Here is a 25239-nt window from a genome sequence, read left to right as displayed (position 1 = left end):
TTTGATAAGATTGTATTTAACTATATGCTTATTATGTGCCAGGAATTGGGTTAGGTTCTAGAGATATAAAAGAAGTCCTTGCCTCTCCATGATCTAGTTTGAGAGACAGATGAAAAACGCACAATTGTAATTCAGTGAGATAAATTCCATAAAAGAGGCATTCATCTAAATTATGGAAGAAGAAGAAACATTTAATTTTGTTTAGGAATGCAGGTGGCATTTTATCAGTAATTACTGTGCTGGAATACCTTTTTAAAACTCATTTAACCTCTTATTTTATGGCTCTGCTTAAAAAGCTAACAGTGATTTTCCCAGGGTTAATGCATATACTATTTGAGAAGAAAGTTACAGATGAGAAATTATCTATCTAAAAATATATTTCCTCACTGGTAAACATTTTCCTGTAGTTTGGGAAAAAGAGACAGCAAGTTATGAATTATTTCGTGCCCTTTCTTTACCCTAATAAATAAGATTTAAAAAGGCATAGAGTTTAGAACAGAGAGAAACCATATAAAATTAGCAGATTGCAGTTTTATAAAAGGTTCTGTGGCTAAGATAATTAGAGCACAACTTAGAAACGTACCTGTAAGTTTCTTAAAACAAAATGGGGCTGGCTAAGCTTAAATAATATCTCTTTATGCCTTGATAATTTTTAGCTAATGAACAGAAAAACAACTTTTAATTGAAAGTAGCTATGAATAGGGTTATATTATTCTATTGTATTTTAAGTCTCATTATCGATATGACAAGCATATTCAGTTAATCATTTTATATTTTTAAAATATAAGTAGTATAGTGTAATTTTTAAAAAATAACAATTTTACGAGTCAGGACATTTCCTTTACCCTCTGTGTGGCCATGGTTAAAAAATGCCTATCTATTATTCTTGTAGGAGAGGAGGAATAGGGACAATTAACTGTAGTGAGCCAATCTATTATTTTTAGGTTGTAGAATCAGGATTATGTTTATAAGGAACAATCAACGTTTCTAAATGTATTTTCATGCTTCACGACAGAATCTCAAGGAGAGAAAAACCACACAGTCTTGCCAAAACTGTAGGCTGTTGGCCAACCCAAAGGAACATTGTCCATCAGGTGACAGTTAAAGGAAAAAAATATATAGTATCTGGGAGGAAATGATTACTTGAAAGAGAACAGACTTTATGTCGAGAGAAGTAAGGTGGTGCAGTAAGTGTGTAAGTTTGCAGACATTAGGCAGATCAGTTTAAATTCAAGTCTGTATTTACTAGATGTCTGATTTGGGGCAAATTACTGGACTTCCTCAAATATCAGTGCTCCTCACTTAATTGATGGTAATAAAAATATCTACTAAATAGGGGTAATTCCTCAGACTAAATGACATGCAGGTAAAGTGTTTAGCAGAGTTTTTGCCCAAAAGAAGTGCTCATAAATGTAAACTATTATTACTACTATCTTAAAAAGAAATGTGTTCTGAGGAGCTAGCCTATTAAGTCTTCAGTGTTCCTGTTTTAGATATGACAAGCCTAGGAGACTGAAGAATAGTTTTCAGGACTTGGGACCACCATTCCATGCTATAAGGCCTGGGTTCATGTGCTACATTACATTCTGGCCATACCTTAAAAAAAAACAAATAACAACAACAAAAAAAACCCTCATGCTTAATTTCACCATAACATGTATTTTGGCATTATCTTTTTTACTTGAAGGAACAACCAATGTTTTATAGGCAACACATAGCCAGAGTGCCTCAACCGATAATTAACTTTTTGAGACTAGTAGCCTTAAAGTGAGCATTTCTTCAATCTAATTTAGCTGCCTCTATACAATTGGTGACTAGCAGGAAAAGAATGGAGCAGGTAGCCAAATATACAGTTAAGATCCTTCGTTGCAAATGACACAACCATAGCTTTATCTAAGAGCAGTCTCTTTTTCTTAATGAGCCTTACCTTGCACTTCCTTAAGTGTTTGTTTTTCAGATACTAGCATACTCTTAAGATGTTTTAAGAAAATCTGAGTCAAATTAGAATTCCCAGAAATAGATAAAGGCACAATCGTTTGACCATATTGACCCAAATCCATTAGTCTGGCCTTTTCATCCTCATTATTAGGTGAAAACTTATCAGCCGCTGAGAGAAAGGTAAAGGAACCCAGAAGTGCCAGTATCTGTAACAAAATCAGTTTCCAATTGCGCCAACTGAACATCACCCTCTTTATGAACATGGCACGGAACTGCTGCTGGTAGAGGGAATACTAAAGAAAGAAGAGATATATATAACATTACAATATTCATAGATCTAAACAGGTAATTCATGTTGAAATTCATTGAGATGAACACTTAGGAATTTTACAGTACAGGATACACAAAGTTTATATAAATAAATACTTGGAAGCATAATATGATAGTACACAATAGTATGATCAGCTTTTCCTTGTATAAGGCAGGGGTGCTTTTGTAAACAAAGTTTTATTGGAACACAGCTATAAGCCATTAATTTCTGTACCATCTATGGTTGCTTTTGCGCCACAATGACAGGGTTGAGTGCAACAGAGACCATACGACCCAAAAAGCTTTACTTACTTATTATCCCTTTACATAAAGTTTGCTGACCTCCCTATAAGATATTAAATAAAATGTTTAAGATCTGGCTTTTAATATAACATGCTTAAAATCGCAACAAGATGATTTTCCTCAGACTCCTGCTATTCAAGAAAACCAGGGTGCTTTATAGGAGGAACAGATAATTAGAAAGAGAATGAAAGAAATTCCTGGCAGCTTAAAGAGACTCCCCATGCTAAAGAGCATACTGTTTAGGGAATGGTACCTTATGCATTATCAAGTCCCATTGCAAAAACTTAAATTATTGTGCATGCTTATTAAAAATCATGCTCACTCCAGCTTCAATGAACTAATAAATTTTGGGGTTATCAATTTGAAAAAAAAAAAAGAATTCTAAAACAGAGGAAAAGAACTGAGGAATAACAATGACGAAAGCAACAGCTGAGATCTTTATCTAGAACTCATCACTTCTGCATTAGGAAATTATTTAGGTTGTGATACAGCCTGCTCCATATTTCGTTGAGTCTGCAATGGCTGAGAACTTCACACTCCTTTCGTTCAAGTATTAAAACAAAATGTACCTCTTGCACCCCAATGGAATATATGTCAAGTTTCTTAGTAAAGGTGCTTACCCCAGTATTAAACATAATAGCAGGGCTTTCATTCATAGTGGAGGAATCTGCTCTCTCATTTCTGGACATATTCACATTCTGGTTCTCGACGGAAGCTTCACTTAGTGAGGAAGTCTGAGGTTGGGTAGCTTGGATATCTGTTTGTGAATCTTCCGTATTACTGACCCTACATAAAAAAAAAGGTACAAAGCATTTCATTTCAGATCTATCCCAACATAATCCTGTTTGGAGAATGTGAGTCACAACACCACCCAACTCAGAAGGCTCCTTAGTTATTGACTCTCAGGAGCATTATATGAAGGCAACATGGTAACTGTGTTAGAGCAGTGGTTTCTAAACCCCAGTTACAGGACGGCTGCCAGACAATAGTAAAGTGAGAAAAACAAGGGCAATGTAATGAGCATTTCATTAAGTTGAACTCATTCAAGTTCAAGATTAAGGTCTAATTTGTACTTTGGGTAAGTTAAAATATCCATTCTTTTATAAAATCATGGTGATAATATTTTTTTCAGCGTTCTTATCGTAAAAAAAATGGTCATGTCTCCCCCCACCCTCTTAAATTTCTATTGTGTGAATTTGAAGGCATGGTCCTTTCCCCCCAGAGTTTTTATTTTCCCTGAGTATTATCGCTCACCTAAAGAAGACTTCTTCCATGGTAGTGATAGAGGCACCAAAGCTGGCAATGCCCAGCTCTTTCTGTCTCTTTTCTAGATTAGTAAACAGAGCTTCAAATCTAGAATAAGAAGAAGAAAAAGAAGGAAGAGGAGGAAAAAGAAGGACCTTGTCTCAAATACTAGCTTTCCTTCTGCTCTACTAAACAGACTCTTGTAACCTTCATGTATCTTTCCAACTTTGCTGCTCAGGAGCCAACCTTGCTCAAGACACCACAAACACTAAGAAAAATGAACATTACTACTTTTCAAACTTCCTTTGAATAACAGATTGGAGCATTAAACTTCCTGATGATATTCTGTACCAACCTGTCTTATTTACCCTTGTTTATTGGATTTTAGGTATCACTTTATTTTCTTTACCTTTGGGATGTGTGGTCAGAATTTCATTTTTTATTCCTATTTATTGAGGTTATAATAGTTTATAACATTGTGAAACTTCAGTTGTACATTATTATTTGTCAGTCACCATATATATGTGCCCCTTTACCCCTTATGCCCACCGCACAACCCCCTTCCTCTCTGGTAACTACTAATCTGTTCTTTTTGTCCACGTTTGTTTATCTTCCACATAGGAGTGAAATCATACAGTGTTTGTCTTTGTCTGGCTTATTTCGCTTAACATAATACCCACAAGGTCCATCCATGTTGTTGCAAATGTGACAATTTTGTCTTTTTTATGGCTGAGTAGTATCCCATTGTATATATATACCACATGTTCTTTATCCATTCATCAGTTGATGGGCACTTGTGTTGCTTCCACATATTGGCTGTTGTGAATAATGCTGCAATGAACATAGGGCTGCATAAGTCTCTTTGAATGGTTGATTTCAAGTTCTTTGGATGAATACCCAGTAGTGGGATAGCTGGGTCATATGGTGTTTCTATTTTTAATTTTTTGAGAAATCTCCATACTGTTTTCCACAGTGGCTGCACCAGTTTGCCTTCCCACCAGCAGTGTATGAGGGTTCCCTTTCTCCATCTCCTCTCCAACACTTGTTATTTTTTGTCTTGGTAATTATAGCCATTCTAACAGGTGTAAGGTGATATCTCATTGCAGTTTGATTTGCATTTCCTTAATGATTAGTGATGCTGAACATCTTTTCATGTACCTGTTGTCATCTGTATATCTTCTTTGGAAAAATGTCTGTTCATATCCTCTGCCCATGTTTTGGTCGGGTTGTTTGTTATTTTGTGGTTGAGTTGTATGAGTTCTTTATATATTTTGGAGATTAAGCCCTTGTCGGATACATGAATTACAGATATTTTCTCCCAGTTGGTGGGTTTTTTCCCTTTGTTCCTGGTTTCCTTTGCCTTGCAGAAGCTTTTTAGTCTGATGCAGTCCCATTTTTATTTATTTATTTATTTATTTATTTATTTATTTATTTATTTATTTATTTTATTTTTTGTTTATTGCAGTAACATTGGTTTATAACATTGTATAAATTTCAGGTGTACACCATTATACTTCTATTTCTGCATAGATTACATCATGTTCACCACCCAAATACTAATTACAACCCATCACCACACACATGTGCCAAATTATCCCTTTCGCCCTCCTCCCTCCCCCCTTCCCCTCTGGTAACCACCAATCCAATCTCTGTCTCTATGTGCTTGTTTATTGTTGTTATTATCTACTATTTAATGGAGGAAATCATATGGTATTTGACCTTCTCCCTCTGACTTATTTCACTTTGCATAATACCCTCAATGTCCATCCATGTTGTCTTACCTTACACCATACACAAAAATTAACTCCAAATGGATTAAAGACTTGAATGCAAGACCTGAAACTATGATGCAGTCCCATTTGTTTATTTTTTCTTTTGTTTCCCTTGACTGAGTAGACGTGGTATTTGAAAAGATGCTTCTAAGAACGATGTCAAAGAGTGTACTGCCTATATTTTCTTCTACGAGTTCCATGGTTTCATGTCTTATCTTCAAGTCTTTAATCCATTTTGAGTTAATTTTTGTGTATAGCGAAAGATAATGGTCTACTTACATTATTTTGCATGTGGCTGTCCAGTTTTCCCAACACCATTTATTGAAGAGACTTCTCTTTCTCCATTGTATGTTCTTGGCTCCTTTGTCAAAGACTAGCTGTCCGTAGATGTGTGGTTTCATTTCTGGGCTTTCAATTCTGTTCCATAGATCTGTGTGTCTGTTTTTGTACCAGTACCATGCTGTTTTAATTACTAGAGCTTTGTAGTATATTTTTAATTCGGGGATTGTGATGCCTCCAGCTTTGTTCCTTTTTCTCAGGATTGCTTTAGATATTCGGAGTCTTTTGTTGCCCCATATAAATTTTAGGATTCTTTGTTCTATTTCTGTGAAGAATGTCGTTGGGATTCTGACTGGGATTGCATTGAATATGTAGATTGCTTTAGGTAGTATGGATATTTTAACTATGCTTATTCTTCCAATCCATGTGCATGGAATATCCTTCCATTTCTTTATGTCATCATCAATTTCTTTCAATAATATCTTATAGTGTTCATTATATAGGTCTTTCACTTCCTTGATTAAATTTATTCCTAGGCATTTTATTCTTTTTGTGTGTGTGTGTGAGGAAGATCAGCCCTGAGCTAACATCCTCTTCTCTAACATTAGCTCCTCTAACATTAGGAGGAGCTAATCCTCCTCTTTTTGCCGAGGAAGACCGGCTGTGAGCTAACATCTATTGCTAATCCTCCCCCTTTTTTTTCCCCAAAGCCCCAGTAGATAGTTGTATGTCATAGTTGCACATCCTTCTAGTTGCTGTATGTGGGATGCAGCCTCAGCATGGCTGGAGAAGTGGTGCGTCAGTGCATGCCCGGGATACCAACCCAGGCCACCAGTAGCGGAGCACGCACACTTAACTGCTAAGCCACGGGGCTGGCCCCAGGCATTTTATTCCTTCTGTTGTGATTGTAAATAGGATACCATTCTTGAGTTCTCTTTCTGTTAGTTTGTTATTAGAGTATAGAAATGCAACTGACTTTTGTAAGTTGATTTTGTACCCTGCAACTTTACCGTAGTTGTTGATTATTTCTAATAGCTTTTTCATGTATTCTTTAGGTATTTCTATGTATAGAATCATGTCATCTGAAAACAGAGAGAGTTGCACTTCTTCATTGCCTATTTGGATACCTTTTATTTATTTTCTTGCCTAATTGCTCTGGCCCAAACCTCCAGTACTATGTCGAATAAGGGTGACAAGAGAGGGCACCCTTTTCATGTTCCTGTTCTCAGAGGGATGGCTTTCAGTTTTTCCCCATTGAGCATGATGTTGGCTGTGGGTTTGTCATATATGGCCTTTATTATGTTGAGGTACTTTCATTCTATACCCATTTTATTGAGAGTTTTTATCATAAATGGACGCTGGATCTTGTCAAAAGCTTTCTCTGCATCTATTGAGATAATCATATGGTTTTTATTCTTCATTTTGTTAATGTAGTGTAATCAAAACATTGATTGATTTGCAGATGTTGAACCATCCCTGCATCCCTGGTATAAATCTCACTTGATCATGGTGTACGATCCTTTTAATGTATTGCTTTTCGGTTTGCCAATATTTTGTTGAGGATTTTTGCATCTATATTCATCAGTGATACTGGCCTGTAATTTTCCTTCTTTGTGCTGTACTTGCCTCGCTTTGGGATCAGGGTGATGTTGGCCTCATAGAATGAGTTAGGAAGTGCTCTGTCTTCTTCAATTTTTTGGAATAGTTCGAGAAGGATAGGTATTAAATCTTCTTTGAATGTTTGGTAGAATTCTCTAGAGAAGCCATCTGGTCCTGGACTTTTATTTTCTGGGAGGTTTTTGATTACTGTTTCAATCTCTTTACTTGTGATTGTTCTGTTCAGATTCTCTATTTTTTCTTGCTTCAGTTTTGGGAGGTTGTATGAGTCTAAGACTTTATCCATTTCTTTTAGGTTGTCCAATTTGTTGGCATGTATTTTTTCATGCAATTCTCTTATAATCCTTCGTATTTCTGTGATATCCATTGCAATTTTTCCTCTTTCCTTTCTAATTTCATTATTTGAGCCTTCTCTCTTTTTTTCTTTGTGAGTCTGGCTAAGGGTTTATCAATTTTGTTTATCTTCTCAAAGAACCACCTCTTAGTTTCATTGATCCTTTCTACTGTTTTTTTGGTTTCTAGTTCATTTATTTCTGCTCTAATTTTTATTATTTTCCTCCTTCTGCTGACTTTGGGCTTTGATTGTTATTCTTTCTCTAGTTCTCTTAGGTGTAGTTTAAGATTGTTTATTTTATTTTTCTTGTTTGTTAAAGTGGGCCTGTTTTGCTATGAATTTCCCTCTTATGACTGCTTTTACTGCATCCCATATGAGTTGGTATGCTATATTTTCATTTTATCCATCTCCAGATATTTTTTTATTTCTTCTGTTTTGTTGCCACATATTTGTTTCTTTTCCAGGTTTTTCCTAGGTTGATTTCTAGTTTCATAGCATTATTGCTGTAAAAGTTGCTTTATATGATTTCAATCTTCTTAAATTTATTTAGGCTTGCCTTGTTTCCCAACATATGGTCTGTCTTTGACAATGTTCTATGTGCACTTGAGAAGAATCTGTATTCTGATGATTTTGGATGGAGTGTTCTATGTGTATCTATTAAGTCCATTTCGTGTAATTTTTCATTTTATTCCACTATTTCCTTGTTGCTTTCTGTCTGGATGCTCTGTCCATTGATGTAAGTGGGGTGTTGAGGTCCCCTACTATTATTTCGTCACTGTTAACTTCTCCTTTTGGTCTGTTAATAGTTGCACCATACTTTGCTGCTCCTGTGTTAGGTGCACGTATATTTATAAGTGCTACATCCTCTTGGTGGAGTATCCCTTTTATCATTATAAACTGCCCCTCTTTGTCTCTCATTGCCTTTTTTATCTTGAAGTCTACTTTGTCTGATATAAGTATGGCAACATCTGCTTTCTTTTGTTTGCCATTAGCTTGGTGTATCGTTTTCCATCCCTTCACTCTGAGCCTGTGTTTGTCTTGTAGAGCTGAGATGTGTTTCCTGGAGGCAGCATATTGCTGGATCTTGTTTTTTAATCCAGCCAGCCACTCTATGTGTTTTGATTGGAGAATTCCATCCATTTACACTTGGAGTGATTATTGATATATGAGGGATTAATACTGCCGTTTTATCACTTGTTTTCTCGTTGTTCTATATTTCCCTTGCCTTCTCATCCTGTGTATTTCTGACTGCCAATTCAATTTGGTGATTCTTTATGATGATTTTATCTTTACCACTTGTGTGTCTGTTCTGATTTTTGGTTTAGTGGTTACTGTGAGGTTTGTATAAGAGAACTCATAAATGACAGAGTCCATTTTCTGATAGCCTCTTATTTCCCTAGTTGAAGCAGGTTCCATCCCATTCCTCTTCCCCGTCTAAGTTATTGTTGTCACAACTTATTCATTTTTGTGTTGTTTGTGATTAAAATTAAGTGATTATAGTTATTTTTTATGTTTTTCTTCTGTTTATCTTTAATGTTATAATTGTTTGCTAACCTGTTCTGATAGAGAGCTGCAATTTTCTGATTTTGTCTGCCTATTTATCTCCTTGCTCAAGGCTTTGTAAACCCTTTCTTTTTTTTTTTTCAGGTAATGATGGCCTCCTGATCATTTCTTGTGTGTGTATGTGTGGAGGGGCTTGTGGCAATGAACTCTCTCAGCTTTTGTTTATCTGGGAAAGATTTTATTTCTCCACCATATCTGAAGGATAGTTTCACTGGATAGAGTATTCTTGGCTGAAAGTTTTGTCTTTCAGAATTTGGAATATATCATTCCACTTTCTCCTAGCCTGTAAGGTTTCTGCTGAGAAATCTGCTTAAAGCCTGAGAAGCATTTCTTTGTAGGTTATTTTCTTCTGCCTTGCTGCCCTTAATATTTTTTCTTTGTCATTGGCTTTTGCCAGTTTTACTAATATATGTCTTGGAGAAGGTCTCTTTACAATGATGTAATTAGGAGTTCTATTAGCTTCACTTACATGTAATTCCAGCTTGTTCCCCAGGTTTGGGAAGTTCTCAGATATTATTTCTTTGAACAAGCTCTCTGTTCCTCTTTGCCTCTCTTCTCCCTCTGGAATACCTATATCCTTACATTGCATTTCCTAATTGAGTTGGATATTTCTTGGAGAATTTCTTTATTTCTTTTTAGTTTTAGTTCTCTTTCTTCCTCCATCTGAAGCATTTCTATATTTCTGTCCTCTAAATTACTAGTTCTGTCCTCCATAATATCAGTTCTGTTTTTTAAGGATTCCAGATTTTTCTTTCGCATTCACTGTGTTCTTCATCTCCAAAATTCCTGGTTTTTTTATAGTTTCAATCTCTTTTGTGAAGAATTCCCTCTGTTCATTAATTTTATTCCTGAGTTCATTAAACTGTCTTTCTGAGTTTTCTTTTAACTTATTGAGTTTTTTCATGCTAACTATTTTGAATTCTCTGTCATTTAGGTTGTAAATTTCTGTGACTTCAAGATTGATTTCTGGGCACTTGTCATTTTCCTTCTAGTCTGGAGTGTTAATGTAATTCTTCATGCTATTTTGCCGTCGCATAGTGCTTGTATCTGGTTGCACATTCCACCTGCCACCAGGGGGGCAGGAGCTGCGTTTTCTGAGCCTGCCATGACCCCTGGAAGTTGTGCCCATCTCTTGGAAGCTGTGCCCACAGGGCCCGTCTGCGTTTGCCTGTTGGCTGTCACCTTACACCTGTAGGTGGAGGTGCTCTGGCAGGGATCCCCTACTTTGGCTGACCTGCTGAGCTAGTGTGCCAGAAAGGAGGGGAATGAGGGGTGCTTTCTTTTGTGTGTGCAATCCCACACACTCCCACTCTGCACTTACAGGCTAGCCTGCCTAGGCTGCTCGGCTTGGTGGGAACACCTCACAGTTGCTTAGCTGCCTCAGGGTGGAGTGCTCCCACAGGCTGGGAGGCAACTCCAAGAGTGACAGCATTTCCACAGAGGACTGCCTTTTCCCTCTTCTCTCAGAGTTGCGTGCTGGCTGCTTCACAACGTCCTGTGCCCTAGATTGCTTCTGCAGGGAAGGGAGAGGAGATCCACTAACCTACTTCTACTGTCTCCTCAGGGGGTCCAGCACCTCCACCTTCAGACATATGGCTGCATGGATCTCTCAAATTATGTGAATATCCTCTATTGGTTTATGAATGTCCTCTTTGTTGTCTCTTGTGGGGAGAGACTAAGGGAAGAGCTCACTCTGCCATGATGCTGACATCACTCTACAGAAATTCATTTTTGAAGCTTCCAAATAATCTTGAGTAACTTTTCCTTTCAGAATGTTATGCTATGGAATACTGCTTTTCTACTTATCCATATTTTGGCCTGTGTCTAAATCCACCAAACGCCTTCCTTCTTTCTTGCTATGAAGTTCACCATGATGTGGTAAATTTCCCCAAGGTACTGGATTTTTTTTTTCCATCAAGATTTTCTTGATTATCAGAATTCGATTTAGGGCAGCAGTTTGTTTTCATTTCCTCCATCTTTCTAGGAATGTAATTGTTGGCAAGAAAAGTCAGAAACGTGCAGGAGAGCTGTGTTGAGGTGAATACAACATGTGTTAGAGGTCTATACTTGAATTACTTTCTTTACTATGTCATCTTGCTTAAACTTTGTATCAGCAATGTATTATGCATTTCCTCCTTTTAATTTGCAGGAGTTTCACAAAATGACATTTAACTTGTTTCTTTCTCCTTCTATTGTCACCCACTGGTCTTCCTGTAAACTTACATCTCCTAATTCATGAACTTTAAGCATATAAACATTCCCTGATATGCAGCACTATTCTGATACCTCTCATATATTGATTTATTTGGAATGCTGCATATTATTCCATCGCCGTATTCTAAACTTGTTTCATTCCAACAAGTTTCAGCATTGTTTTATAACAAGTTACATTATTTTAAAATTTTAAGATTACTTTCCTTATGTGATACACTCAATGAATCTGCTACACGTATATGCAATTAAAAATTATTTTTTTCTCTGAGTCCGGCCCGGTGGTGTAGTGGTTAAGTTTGCATGCTCCACTTTGGTGACCTGGGGTTTGCAGGTTCAGATCCCAGGCGTGGACCTATGCACAACTTATCAAGTAATGCTGATAATCAAGGCATCCCACATATAAGGCAGAGGAAGATGGGCATGGATGTTAGCCCAGGGCCAATCTTCCTCAGCAAAAAAGATGAGGATTGGCAACAGATGTTAGCTCAGGGCTAATCTTCCTCACACACACAAAAAAATTACTTTTTTTCTCTTCCTTATTATTTATTCAGGTAAATAAACACATGTTAGAATAGTGGGAAAAATAAGTGCTCAGTTACTATTAGCTATCAAAATTTTAGCCAGAATAAAAATCACTAAGACTTTAACCACCATTTCATTCTTTTCATATTATACTCTGAAATAGCTGGGTCCATAGGTATTTCTTTTCCTTATAATTTTTTCTTCCTATTTTTCAGTTTAAAACTCTGCCTGTTAGAGAAAACACATACTTCTCTAATTTCATGATTTTCTTTTTATTTGGTGGTGAGTCTATCATTCCAAATCTGGATTTATGGCCGAGAGATCTACAATTAGTTGTTCACCTCTTGGATGTTCTTCCTTTGTCTGTCCTCCAAGTCCAAATGATTAGTAAGAAGATATAATAAACATAGTCTGCTTCCAAATATAAAGATACGATAAAATATGCATAATATATTAGAAATATGAATAAGATATGACATAAATATGAAGATATGATAAAACATCATCTGCTTCTGAATATTTTCATTTCCTGTTTTAGACATTCTTTTGAGAATGTCATTTGTGTCCATATGAATGAGGATAGGCAGAGTGTGTGATAAGTTCAAGCAAGTGATTTATGTCTCCTTCAGATAGATTCTGTAGCTTCACATGGATCACAACTATCAAGTAGGCCAAAGTTCCCACCTGGTTCCACCTTTTCTGAATGAGTCAATTGTCATATATCTCTGAGAATACATATCTAGAATTTTATTTGCAATTGCCCATGATATTTCAATCTTTCATTCCAGCTTATGACTAGGGTCTTGGTTCTAGCCTGATCACACTGCCCCATGCTGCTGCTTCTCAAGAACTTTTAGATCTACTAAACAAAGTTCAAATGATGCAGTTCCTCTTCCTTCTTTTCCTCCTTTTTGACATTACTCTTTTTCGTAGAAAAGGAGAAGTTAAAGTCCCTCATAGTCTTCTTTAATGTTACAACTGGCTTGACTCTAGGAAATAACAAAGCAAGCACTTGTATATTAGAAGAAGATAAAAATATCATACTCTGAAAGTCACTGATGAGTACTCTTAGTTTCCATTTTCCTTTTTTAGGATGGTTATCTCAGGTAGAGTTATTATTCTTTGTGACTCCCTCTGATGAATAATTTGGCTAACTAGGACAGTGAAACTGCCTATTTTCTCTGGATTCTTGTCACCCGGGCTTCAAGAACCACCACTAAAGCCATTTTTTCTCTTATTGTCTTAATATTTCCATTTACGCCTCACCATGCATTTTTTACTCTACCAACAACATACTATCGGTTATCCCCAATTAAAACCAGGAAGCTATAGCTACTAAGTTATAGTGGCTATCTATAACCACTTCAGTGCAAGTGACAGCTATGACTGGAGTTTTGGCTTGTTAAATATACTACTTTCTAAGCCTGAAGAAATCAGGAAAAGCAACAATAATTTCTGGTTATCTAAACATCAACCATTTAGTACTCTTGGGATCCATACCTGTGTGTGTACTCCTTGGGTAGAATAAAAGATAATTCATTTCTAAAATTCTTCTCCAAAGTGGCTGTTGGTATATAGTAATTAATCAACTTGGAGATTTCTTCAACATCACAGTGAGGTTCCTTCACCATGACTATGTGGTATCCCACACCTGAGAAAATCCATTTAAAAGAACAAATAAAACAATTTTGTACTTTCCATATTCTTGTGAGACCACACTTGGCTTTCCATGGTTTGAGTGAGCTAGAAAAAGGGTACATCACAAATCATTTGATTACAAGTGTAAGGAGCCTAATAAATACTTTTTTTGTTATTTCATTAATTTTCTTAGGGCCCAAGATAACAGAGATAGAATGAAAAGCCTCTGTTATCTGGTTTCTTGTCCTATTGACACTGACATCTGAGAGGACAAGATTAATATTCATTAAACAGATATTTATTGGGTGCCTATTGTATGCAAGGCAGTAAATAAATCAGGTAAAAATCTCTTCCTTCAGAGATCGGAGAAATCTTTCCAAAGTACTCTACACCTTCACTAGGTACACTGCACTAGCCTTCTGGAAGCTGAAGGAGGGAGGTGGAGTAGTGAAGAAAAATCCCTCCACGGAACTCCAAGATTTTGTGGGAAATATTGCACTGGCATCTGATAGCTCAGGCAGGACAAAAGAGCTGAGAAAAATACCTCTGGGGAATATCAAACCTTCACTACAAGGGCCCTTTAAAGGCTTGGGAGAGGGCAGCAGGGTAGAGAGAAATCCTTTAAGGTGAAGAAAACAGTGCAAGGATGGCAAGAAAAGAGGACCTGTCAGATCCAAAACGCTGGAAACTGGACTGTAGCTTAAAGAAATCTCCATGATCTCATCCATTCACAGATCCCAACCTCTGCTAAGAGCAAAATCCTGATCCCAATCCTAAAACTTCTGAATACAGTGATGAACAGAATCTAAATAAAGTTGTGACACATCTCAATACTTGTTCAAATACGTATTATATTGACTCAGTCTTCCACAACAGTGACTTAACAAAGACCAGAGCATACCCTTTTCTGAGAATAAATACCAACTACTTTAGTCTCTATGGTTATTTTATTCACAACGTCAGTCACAAAAATTACAAAACATGCAAAGAAGAAAATATAACCCTAAATATGATGTAAACATCACAGAAGCTGACACAGAGATATTTTCCAAACAAAGGAAAACTGTATCTCTAGAATCTGACTCTATAAAATGGAGACATATAATTTACCTGATAGAGAATTCAAAATAACCACTACAAATATGCTCACCAAGGTCAGGAGAACAATGCATGAACAAGGCAAGAATTTCAACAAAGAAATAGAAAACTTAAAGAAACACCAAAAAGAATTCATTGAGCTGAAGAATACAATAACTGAATTGAAAAATTCATTAGAGGGTTTCAAAAGCAAACTAAATGAAACACATGAAAGGATGCGTGACCTCTCAGTCAAGTCATTGGATATTATTCACTCAAAGGGGCAGACAGAAAAAAGAGTGAAAAAGATTAAGTAAAGCCTAAGAGACTTATGGGATACCATCAAATAGAGCAATATACATAATATGGGAGTCCCATAAAGCAACAAAAGAAAAGAAAACTTCCCAACCTAGGAAAGAAAATAGACATCCAGATTTAGGAAGACAAAAAGACCTACATAAAATGATTCCAAAGAAATCTACAATGAGACACAATATAATCAAATAGTCAAAAGTCAAAGACAAAGAGGATTTTGAAACCAGCAAGAGAAAAGCAAGTTGTCACATATAAGAGAACATCCATTAGACTATCAGTGGATTTCCCAGCAGAAACCTTGAAGGCTACAAGGGAATGAGATGATATATTCAAAGTGCTGAAAGAAAAAACCTGCCAACCAAGAATACTATACCTGGCAAAACTGTCCTTCAAAAATGAAGAATAAAGACTTTCTTAGACAAACAAAAGTTGAGAGAGCTCATTACCATTAGACTTGCATCATAAGAACTGCTAAAAGGAGTTCTTCAAGTCAAAAAGAAAGGATGCTAAACTGTAATACAAAAGCATATGAAAATATAAAACATACAGATAATGGTAAATACACAGACAAATACAGAAAATGTAATATTGTAATGGTGGTGGACGAATTATTTTTAATTCTACTATGAAAATTAAAGGCATTAAAAATAACTACAATTAAAATGTTATATTATTACTAAAATTATAACTAAAAATTAGATATAAAATACACAATACAAATAGATACAAATTGTGACATCAATAACTATAGTGTGTGTGTGGGGGGGTGTAAAGAGAACAGTTTTATATGTAATGGAGGTTAAGTCGTTATCAGCTTATAATAGACTGTTATATGATATTTTATGTAAGCCCCATGGTAACCACAAAGAAAATACCTAGGAGAAGATACACAAAAGAAAAAGAGAAAGGAATCAAAGCATATCAATACAAAAAATCAACAAAAAGGAAATGAAGAGTGACTGAATGGATAAAAAAGTAAGATCCAACTATATGCTGTCTATAAGAAACTCACCTCAGATTTAAAGACATATATAGGCTGAAAATAAAGGGATGGAAAAAGATATTCTATGAAAATATAATGCAAAAAGAGCAGGGATAACTATACTTATATCAGACAAAATATACTTTAAGTCAAAAAGTCACAAGAAACAAGGACATTAGACTATGATAAAAGGATCAATTCAAAAGGAAGATAGAAGAATCATAAAAATATATGCACCCAACATCAATAGCCTAAATATATAAAGCAAACATTGATAGGACTGAAGCATTAAATAGTCAGAAATACAGTAGGAGAGTTCAATATCCCACTTCCAATAATGGACAGATTAACCACACAAAAAATCAACAAAGAAATAGTGGACCTGAACAACACTATAGACCAAATGGACCTAACAGACATATACAGAACACTCCACCAAACAGAAGCAGAATATACATTTTTCTCAAGTGCACGTGGAACATTTTCCAGGATAGATCACGTTATATCTCAAAATAAGTTTTAACACATTCAAGTTTTAACACATTCGTGAAATCACGCCAAGTATCTTTTCCAACCATAATGGAATGAAACCAGAAACCAATAGCAGAAGAAAAACAGGAAAGTTCAAAATATGTAGGAATTAACACATTTTTGAACAACAAATGGCTCAAGAAGATATCAAAAGAGAAATTAGAAAATAGCTTGAGACAGGTGAAAATCAAAATACAATATACCAAAATTTATGGGATGCAGCAAAAGCAGTACTGAGAGGCAAATTTATAGCAATAAACACCTATATTAACAAAAGGTGTCTAATAAGTTACCTAAGTTTACACCTCAAGGAACGAGAAAAAGAAGAACAAATTCCAAAGTTATCAGAGGAAGGAAATAATAAAGAATACAGCAAAAATAAATAGAATAGAGAATAAATAGAATAGAATAGAAAATATATACAAAATATAGAAAAAATCCATAAAACTAAGAGTTGGTTGTTTAAAAACATAAACAAAACTGACAAACTTTTAGCTAGACTAAGAAAAAGATAAAGACTCAAAATATAAAATCAGAAAGGCTGGGAGGCATTACAACTGATGTCAAAGAAATATAAAGTATCATAAGAGAGTACTATGAACAATTATATGCCAACAAACCGGATAACCTAGTAAAATGGATAAATTCCTAGAAACATACAATCTACCAAGATTGACTCATGAAGAAATAAAGTCTGAACATATCTTTCACTAGTCAGGAGATTGAATCAATAATCAAAAACCTCCCAACAAAAAAATCTCAGGAGCAGATGATTTCACTAAGGAATTTTACCAAACATTTAAAAGATAATTAATGACAATTCTTAAAGAAAATTGAAGAGGAGGGTACACTTCCATACTCATTTTATGAGGCCAGCATTACCCTGCTACCAAACCCAGGAAAAGACGGCACAAAAAAGAACACTACAGGCCAAAAGCACTGATAGATATAGATGTAAACCCCTTTAACAAAATACTAGTAAACCGAATTCAATAACACATATATTAGAGAATCATACACCATGATCAAATGGGACTCATGCCTGGGATGCAGAGATGGTTCAACATGTGCAAATCAATAAAAGAAATACAAGACATCTATAGTATAAAAGAAAAAAAATCACATGATCATTTCAATAGATGCAGAAAAAACACTTGACAAAATTCACTACCCTTTCAGAAGAAAAACTCTCAAAAAATCCAGTATAGCAGTAATGTACCTCAACATAACAAAGACCATATAAGACAAACTCACATCTAACATCATACTCAATGGTGAAAAACTGAAAGCTTTTCCTTTAAGATCAGGAATAAGACAAGGATAACCACTCTGGCCACTTCTATTTAACATAGTACTGGAAGTACTCTGTTTACAGATGGTATGTGATATGTTGACAATCCTAAAGAATCCACAAAAAAACCTGTTAGAACTAATAAACAAATTCAGCAAGAAGTAGGATACAAAATCACCATACCAAAATAAGTTGCATTTCCACACATTAACAATGTACTATCCGAAAAGGAAATTAAAAACGCAATCCCACTTACAATTGCATTAAAAAGAATAAAATACTTAGGAATGACCTTAACTAAGGACGTGAAATATTTGCACACTGAAAACTAAAAAACAGTGATAAAAGAAATTAATGAAGACACAAACAAATGGGAAAACATCCCATGTTCATGAATCGGAAGACTTACTAATTGTTAAAATGTTAATTAAATTGTTAAAATGTCCATACTATCCTAAGTGATCTAGAGAACCAATGCAATCTCTATCAAAATCCCAATGGCATTTATCACAGAAATTAAAAAATCTTAAAATTAATTGGAAACACAAAAGACTCTGAATAACCAAATCAACCTTGAGAAAGAACAAGCTGGAGGCATCACACTTTCTGATTTCAAAATATATTATAAAGCAACAGTAATTAAAACAGTATGGCACTGGCATAAAATCAGAAACGTAACATAATAGAGAGCCCAGAAATAAATCAACACAGTTTTGGTCAAGTGATGTTTAACAAGAGTGCCAAGAATACACAATAGGGAAAAGACAGTTTCTTCAACAAACGGTGTTGCGAAAACTGGATATCCACATGATAAAGAATGAATTTGGACCCATATTTTACATCATACATATAAATAAAATGTATTAAAGACTTAAATATAAGCCTTGACACTGTAAAACTCCAAGAAAACATTGGGGAAAAGCTTCTTGACATTGGTCTTGGTGATTATTTTTTTGGATGTGACACCAAAAGCACAGGCAACAAAAGCGAAAATATACAAGTGGGACTAGACCAAACTGAAAAGATTTTACACTGCAAAGGAAACAATCAACCAAATGGAAAGGCAACCTATGGAATGAGAGAAAATGTTTGCAAACCCTATATGAGACAAAGGGCTAATTTCCAAAATAGATAAGGAACTCCTACAATACAATAGCAAAAGAACTGATAACAATTAAAAATTGTGCTAAAGACTTAAATAGACATTTCTCAAAGAAGACACAAAAATGGTCAAGAGGTATATGAAAAGATGCTCAATATCACTAATCATCAGGGAAATACCAATCAAAATCACAAAGATATCACTTCGCACCTGTTAGAACGGCTATTAAACAAAAAAAGACAAGTTTTTGGATGTGGAGAAATTGGAACTCTTGTACACGGTTGCTAGGAATGCAAAATGGTGCAGCCACTATAGAAAACAATATGAAGGTTCCTCAAGAAATTAAAAATAGAACCAACATATGATCCAGCAATCCCACTTCTGAGTATTTAGCCCAAGAAAACAAAAACACTAACTTGAAAAGTCCTAAGTCCATTTTGAGTTGGTTTTTGTATATAGTGTATAAGATAGTGTTCCAATTTCATCCTTTTGCATGTGGTTGTATAGTTTTCCCAGCATCATTTATTGAACTGAATGTCCTTTCCCCATTGTATATTACTGGGTCCTTTGTTGTAAATTAATTGATATATACATGTGGGTTTATTTCTGAGCTCTGTATTCTGTTCCACTGATCTGTGTGTCTGTTATTATGCCAGTAAAACCTTTTTGCTACATAGGTGACAGGATTTTGTATAGAATCTACAAAAATACTATCAGACCTAATACGACTAAGCAAGTTCACAGGATACAAGAGCAATATAAAAATCATTGTCTATCTAAATATTAGAAAAGAAACAACTGGAAATGAATTTAAATAAATAATATCATTTACATGAAATTAAAAAATGAAATACTTTGAAACAAATCTAATGAAAGACCGTCACGGTGAACACAACAAAATATAGCCAAAAATGATTAAGGGACCTTAAATAAATCAAGAAATAATACCATGTTCGTATATTGGAAGACTCAATATTGTTAAGATGACTGTTCTTCTCAAAATGATGTAAAGATTCACAGCAATCCCAATCAATATCCTACCAGGCTTTTTTATAGAATTGATAAAATGACCCTAAAATTTATATGGAACTAAAAAGGGTATAAAATAGGTGAAGTAATTTTGAAAAAGTAGAAAAAAAGTTGGTGGACATATATCATTTATTTTCAAGACTTACTATAATGATACCATATTCATGACTATAGTATTGTAAAAGGATAGACCTATAGATCAACAAAACAGAATAGAAAATCCAAAAGTAGACCTAAATATAAATGGTCAATTGATTTTCATCAAGGTGCCAAAGCAATTCAATAGGGAAAAGAGTTTGTTTTCCACAAACTCACTGGTTTCTCATATGGAAAAAATCACCACCAATATTTACCTAAAAACATTCACAAAAAATCAACTTGAAATAGATCATAAAACTCTTAGAAGCTAGAACCATCAGGTATACATAGGAAAATACAGGAGAGTATCTTTGCAACCTTTATATAGGCGAAGGTTTCCTAAAAAGCACTGACCAAAAAAAAAAAACAATTAATAAATTTAACTTTTCAAAATTAAAAATTTATGCTCACCAAAAGATACCACCACAAATGAAGAGGCAAGCAATACATTTAGGGAAATGTTCACAAAACAGATATCTGACAAAGACCTCACCTTCAGAATACGTGAACTCCTACAAATTTACAATAAAAAAAGTAAACAACAAACTTTTAATAATGGGCCAAACATGTGAACAGACACTTTACAAAATAATTTATGCAAAGAGTCAATTTGTATATGAAAATGTACTCAATATAATTATTCTTCAGGGAAATGAAAATTAAAACCATAAGAGATACTGTTTCACATTCACTACAACAGCGAAAATCCAAAGACAACATCAAAATGGTGTGGATAAGGAGCAAGGTGAATTCTCAAACATGCTGGCAGGTGTACAATAATGCAAGCTCTTTGGAGAATCTTTTAGCAGAACACACATTTAATCTTTGACCAAGTAACTCCAATCATAAGTATTTTTACCCAACATAAATTTTTATCCAAGAGAGAACTTTCACAAGCAAGTTTACAGCACGTTCGTTCATGATATTTGAAAACTGGAAACGAACTGAAACAACCTAAAAATCCAGAAAGAATAGAATGTATGTACTATTGATACATGCAGCAATAGAGATGAATCTCAAAAATACTGTGCTGAGGTAAAGAAACCAGAAAGAAAAAAATGTGTATAATTCATTTATACAACATTCAAGAACAGGCAAAATTAATGTATGGCAATAAAAAGCAGAAGGTGGTTGCCTTTGGGAGAGAGGAATTGATGAAGAGAGGTTCAAGGGAACTTTCTGGGGTCATGGAAACTTTGTATTTTGTTTTGCTTGGAGTCAAATGGGTATCTATAGTTGTAAAAACGCACCAAACTGAACATGACAGATCTAGTCATTGTACTCTACATAAATTATACCTCAATCAAAAAAATTCTTCCTTGATAAGAGCATTTATTCTGGAAAGAGCAGACAGACAGTGAACAAGGTGACTAAATAAATTACATATTTTATTAAGCTAGTGCTTAAGGGAAAAAACAGAAAGAAATATTAAATATTGAAGATGAAGTGCTAAAATTTTGTTTAGGGGGCCAAGGAAAACTAATACGTAGATAATCTTGAATATGAGGTAAGGAAGCTACTAGGACATATTTAGTATTTTCCATGTTTGGAAAAATTCTTCTCTAGATTAGAATAAAATATTTTTCTCATACAGAAGCAATTTAATACTGGTTTGACAAATATGAAACAAGGAACAGAGATATCTGGTTCTCTACATTTCCCCTGGAATTCATTAATTTATCTATGTGTTCATTATCCATCTGCCATCTATCTATCTATCTATCTATCTATCTATCTATCTATCTATCTATCTATCTATCTATCTATCATCTATCTATATCTATCTCTCTATCTCTCTACCTACCTACCTACACATCTCTATCAATTTTGTTGAAGGCACACTTGCAGTAGGGCAAGTTACAATTTAAGTATAAGCCATATGAAAGAAATAAACATGAATTTGGTTAATGCAATAAACATAAGAGTGGGAAATAATTTTGAGGAACTAAAATATGACCATTATTTCAAAGGGCTCATAGTTGAGCCTTTAATAGAACAGAGGGAATCATTGAAGTTTTGGGTAGATGGACAAAAACAGTGAAAATTATGTTAGAAGAATATCATTAAGACATCAATATCCATGAAAATTACATTAGAGGAATATTCAGACATCAATATCCAAAGAATGATCAAAGGGAGAGAGACCATATATTTTTTTCAGGAAAACTGAAGAGCCACAGCACCGCAGAGATCCCTTGACCATGATGGCTATGCGATCACCCAGTACGTCAGCTTCATCCATGTAGTGGGTGGTCAATAAGATGGTACGATCCTGCTTATAATGCTGAAGGAGACTCCAGGTGGCCCTCCTTGAGGCTGGGTCCATACCAGATGTTGGCTCATCAAGTATCACCACCTAAAGACCAAAAGAACAATTCCATGACCACCGTTAAACATTATGTACTAGCACCATTAGAGTCTTACCAGTCATGGGGCTTACTCTGGTTTTGCATTTTCAGTCACTTGTCCTATTAAGCAAAGATAATACATTTAGACTAAAACTGAATTAGGAATGCTGGAATAATTCCAAACCTATGACCATTTTATACCAACTAGGTTGATAATGTGAATCCCACCTGAGATTTCATTTGGGAGGTTCCCCATAGAGTATTAGATCCATATCAGCTCTTGGGTTTGTGTCAGCTGATTTTTTCAGAGCAGCTCCAGAAGTGATCCATTTTTAGCCCTTTTTTTTTTTTTTTTTTACCTTGGAGCCCCCTATAAGTGCTATAATGATGGAGAGTCTGCGCTTCATTCCTCCACTCAGTGACTGTGAAAGTGCATCACGCTTTTCTAGCAGGTTAAAAGCAGACAGCATACGGTCAATTTCCATACGACGCATCTCTGGAGGTATTCCTTTTAACTAGAAAGAGGAGCGAGTTTACATGGTGCTTCCAACTAATCCTTAGAAACATTTTACACTAGCTCTTTTCTTACGTCATCTATATAGTGTCTTTTTCGCTTTACTTGTCTTTATGTTTAAAGGAAAATTCATCAAAATCAATTTTTCAACTTTCTAAGAGTAAGGATATTGATAGTTGGTAATCTACCTTAAGTATATAAATAGAGTGGGAAAAGGGAACATATCTTTGGCTTACCACACAATAGAAATAAAGGTGTTCTGATACTGTCAAGTAATTGAACAACAAGTCCTGCTGAGGACACAAGCCCAAGCTTTTCCTGATCTGGACCATGTGCTTTGAGATATCATATCCATTAACATAGGCCTCTCCACTAGTAGAAGGATAGAGACCTAGAATCAAGCAAAAGACATAACAGAAGCTTAGCTTTCATGATGGAACATGACAACAAACTGTTCATTAGCTTTGAAATCTACTCACTAGAATTAGCAATATCTCACACAGAAGAAAATTCTAGAATATATCAATTGTTATCTTTCGAGTGATGAGATTAGAAATAATTTGTTTTGTATTTTTTGTTTGATTGACTGTATGTTCTAATTTTCAATGAGTATGAATAAGTACAAATCACACAGGTAATAAAAACACTTAAGAGTTTGTTATATTAGAACATTACAGGGCCGGCCCCGTGGCTTAGCAGTTAAGTGCGCGTGATCCGCTACTGGCGGCCTAGGTTCGGATCCCGGGCGCGCACCGACGCACCACTTCTCCGGCCATGCTGAGGCCACGTCCCACATACAGCAACTAGAAGGATGTGCAACTATGACATACAACTATCTACTGGGGCTTTGGTGTGGGGGGTGGAAAAAGGAGGAGGGTTGGCAATAGATGTTAGCTCAGAGCTGGTCTTCCTCAGCAAAAAGAGGAGGACTAGCATGGAGGTTAGCTCGGGGCTGATCTTCCTCACAAAAAAACAAAAAACAAGAACATTACAGCATTGCCATCAGCCATTTGACAACATTATGAATTACATTATAAGCTCTGCACTGCACCAGATTGTGGTACTATTTTAAAATTGGAAAAACCAGACAATAAAACTGTTATCCTTGAATTCCAGTTGGGGGAGTTAACACAGAGTAACCTAAAACAGTTTTAAAATACTTAAATAATATTTTTCCATACTACCAAGAGGAAAAATGTGTTTAGAGATGTCCATTACAATGTGAGTGATCATGTCCCAAATTACCTGTTGTCCTGCAGTCCCATCCATGATCAGGTTTATGAAGATTTAATTTTTAACAATGTATTCTAATTTTAGATGCATTGAAATGAGACTCTAGCTGATCACCTACCTTTAATTTCTAATTTCTGTAAAAGAACATTTCATTCCTGATTTTAGTAATTTGAATCTTCTCTGTTTTTCTTGGTCAGTATAGCCAAAGGTTTGTCAATTTTATTGATCTTTTCAAAGAGCTTTTAAATTTTCTTTTTTTAATGTAGGCATTTAGAGCTATAAATTTCCCTTTAAGCACTGCTTTAGCTGCATCTTATGAGTTTTGTATATTATGTCTTCATTTTCATTCATGTAAAAGTATTTCCTAGTTTTCTTTGTGATTTCTTCTTTCATCATTGGTACGTGGAGCATGTGGTTTAATTTCCACAAATTTATGAATTACCCAAATTTCTTTCTGTCATTAATTTATAATTTCACTTCATTGTAATCAGAAACTACACTTTGTGTGATTTAAATCTTTTAAATTCATTGAGACTTGTTTTATGGCCTGCTATATGGTCTATCCTGGATAATGTTCCATATGTGGTTGAGAAGAATATATATTTTGCTGTTATTAAATGAAATGCTGTGTAGATATCTGTTAGGTGTATTTTGTGTGTAGTATTATTCAAGTCTTTTTTTCACCTGTTGATATCTTGCCTAGTTGTTCTATCCTTTACTGAAAGTAAGATACCAAAATCTCCGATTATTATTTTTGAATTTGTCTATTTCTCCCTTAAATTCTGTCAGTTTTTGCTTCACATATTTTGGGGCTCTGTTGTTAGGTGCATACATGTTTATAACTGTTACAATTGCCTGACAAATTGACACTTTTATCATTATAATATATTATTCTTTATTTCTAGCAACACTTTTTGTTTTAAAGTCTATTTTGTCTGATATTTA

The 25239-nt window shown here is 35.0% G+C and overlaps 1 protein-coding gene across 1 annotated transcript in view; it reads right to left on the bottom strand.

The window, feature by feature from the left end:
• Window positions 1-25239, bottom strand: part of LOC131422010 (phospholipid-transporting ATPase ABCA3-like) — a 162918-nt gene that overhangs the window by 54789 nt on the left and 82890 nt on the right. The window contains exons 13-19 of the mRNA XM_058568869.1: window positions 23298-23452; window positions 22907-23062; window positions 22345-22555; window positions 13597-13747; window positions 3805-3903; window positions 3171-3336; window positions 1928-2231 (exon numbers count right to left, since the gene is read on the bottom strand). Coding sequence (XP_058424852.1) covers window positions 1928-2231; window positions 3171-3336; window positions 3805-3903; window positions 13597-13747; window positions 22345-22555; window positions 22907-23062; window positions 23298-23452 — 1242 coding nt within the window. The remainder of the gene's footprint in view (window positions 1-1927; window positions 2232-3170; window positions 3337-3804; window positions 3904-13596; window positions 13748-22344; window positions 22556-22906; window positions 23063-23297; window positions 23453-25239) is intronic.

The sequence above is a fragment of the Diceros bicornis genome, chromosome 26 (genome assembly GCF_020826845.1).
Source record: "Diceros bicornis minor isolate mBicDic1 chromosome 26, mDicBic1.mat.cur, whole genome shotgun sequence".
Classification (NCBI taxonomy): Eukaryota; Metazoa; Chordata; class Mammalia; order Perissodactyla; family Rhinocerotidae; genus Diceros; species Diceros bicornis.
Note: the sequence above shows the minus strand (reverse complement) of the source record. Positions and strands in the feature narration are given on the sequence as shown.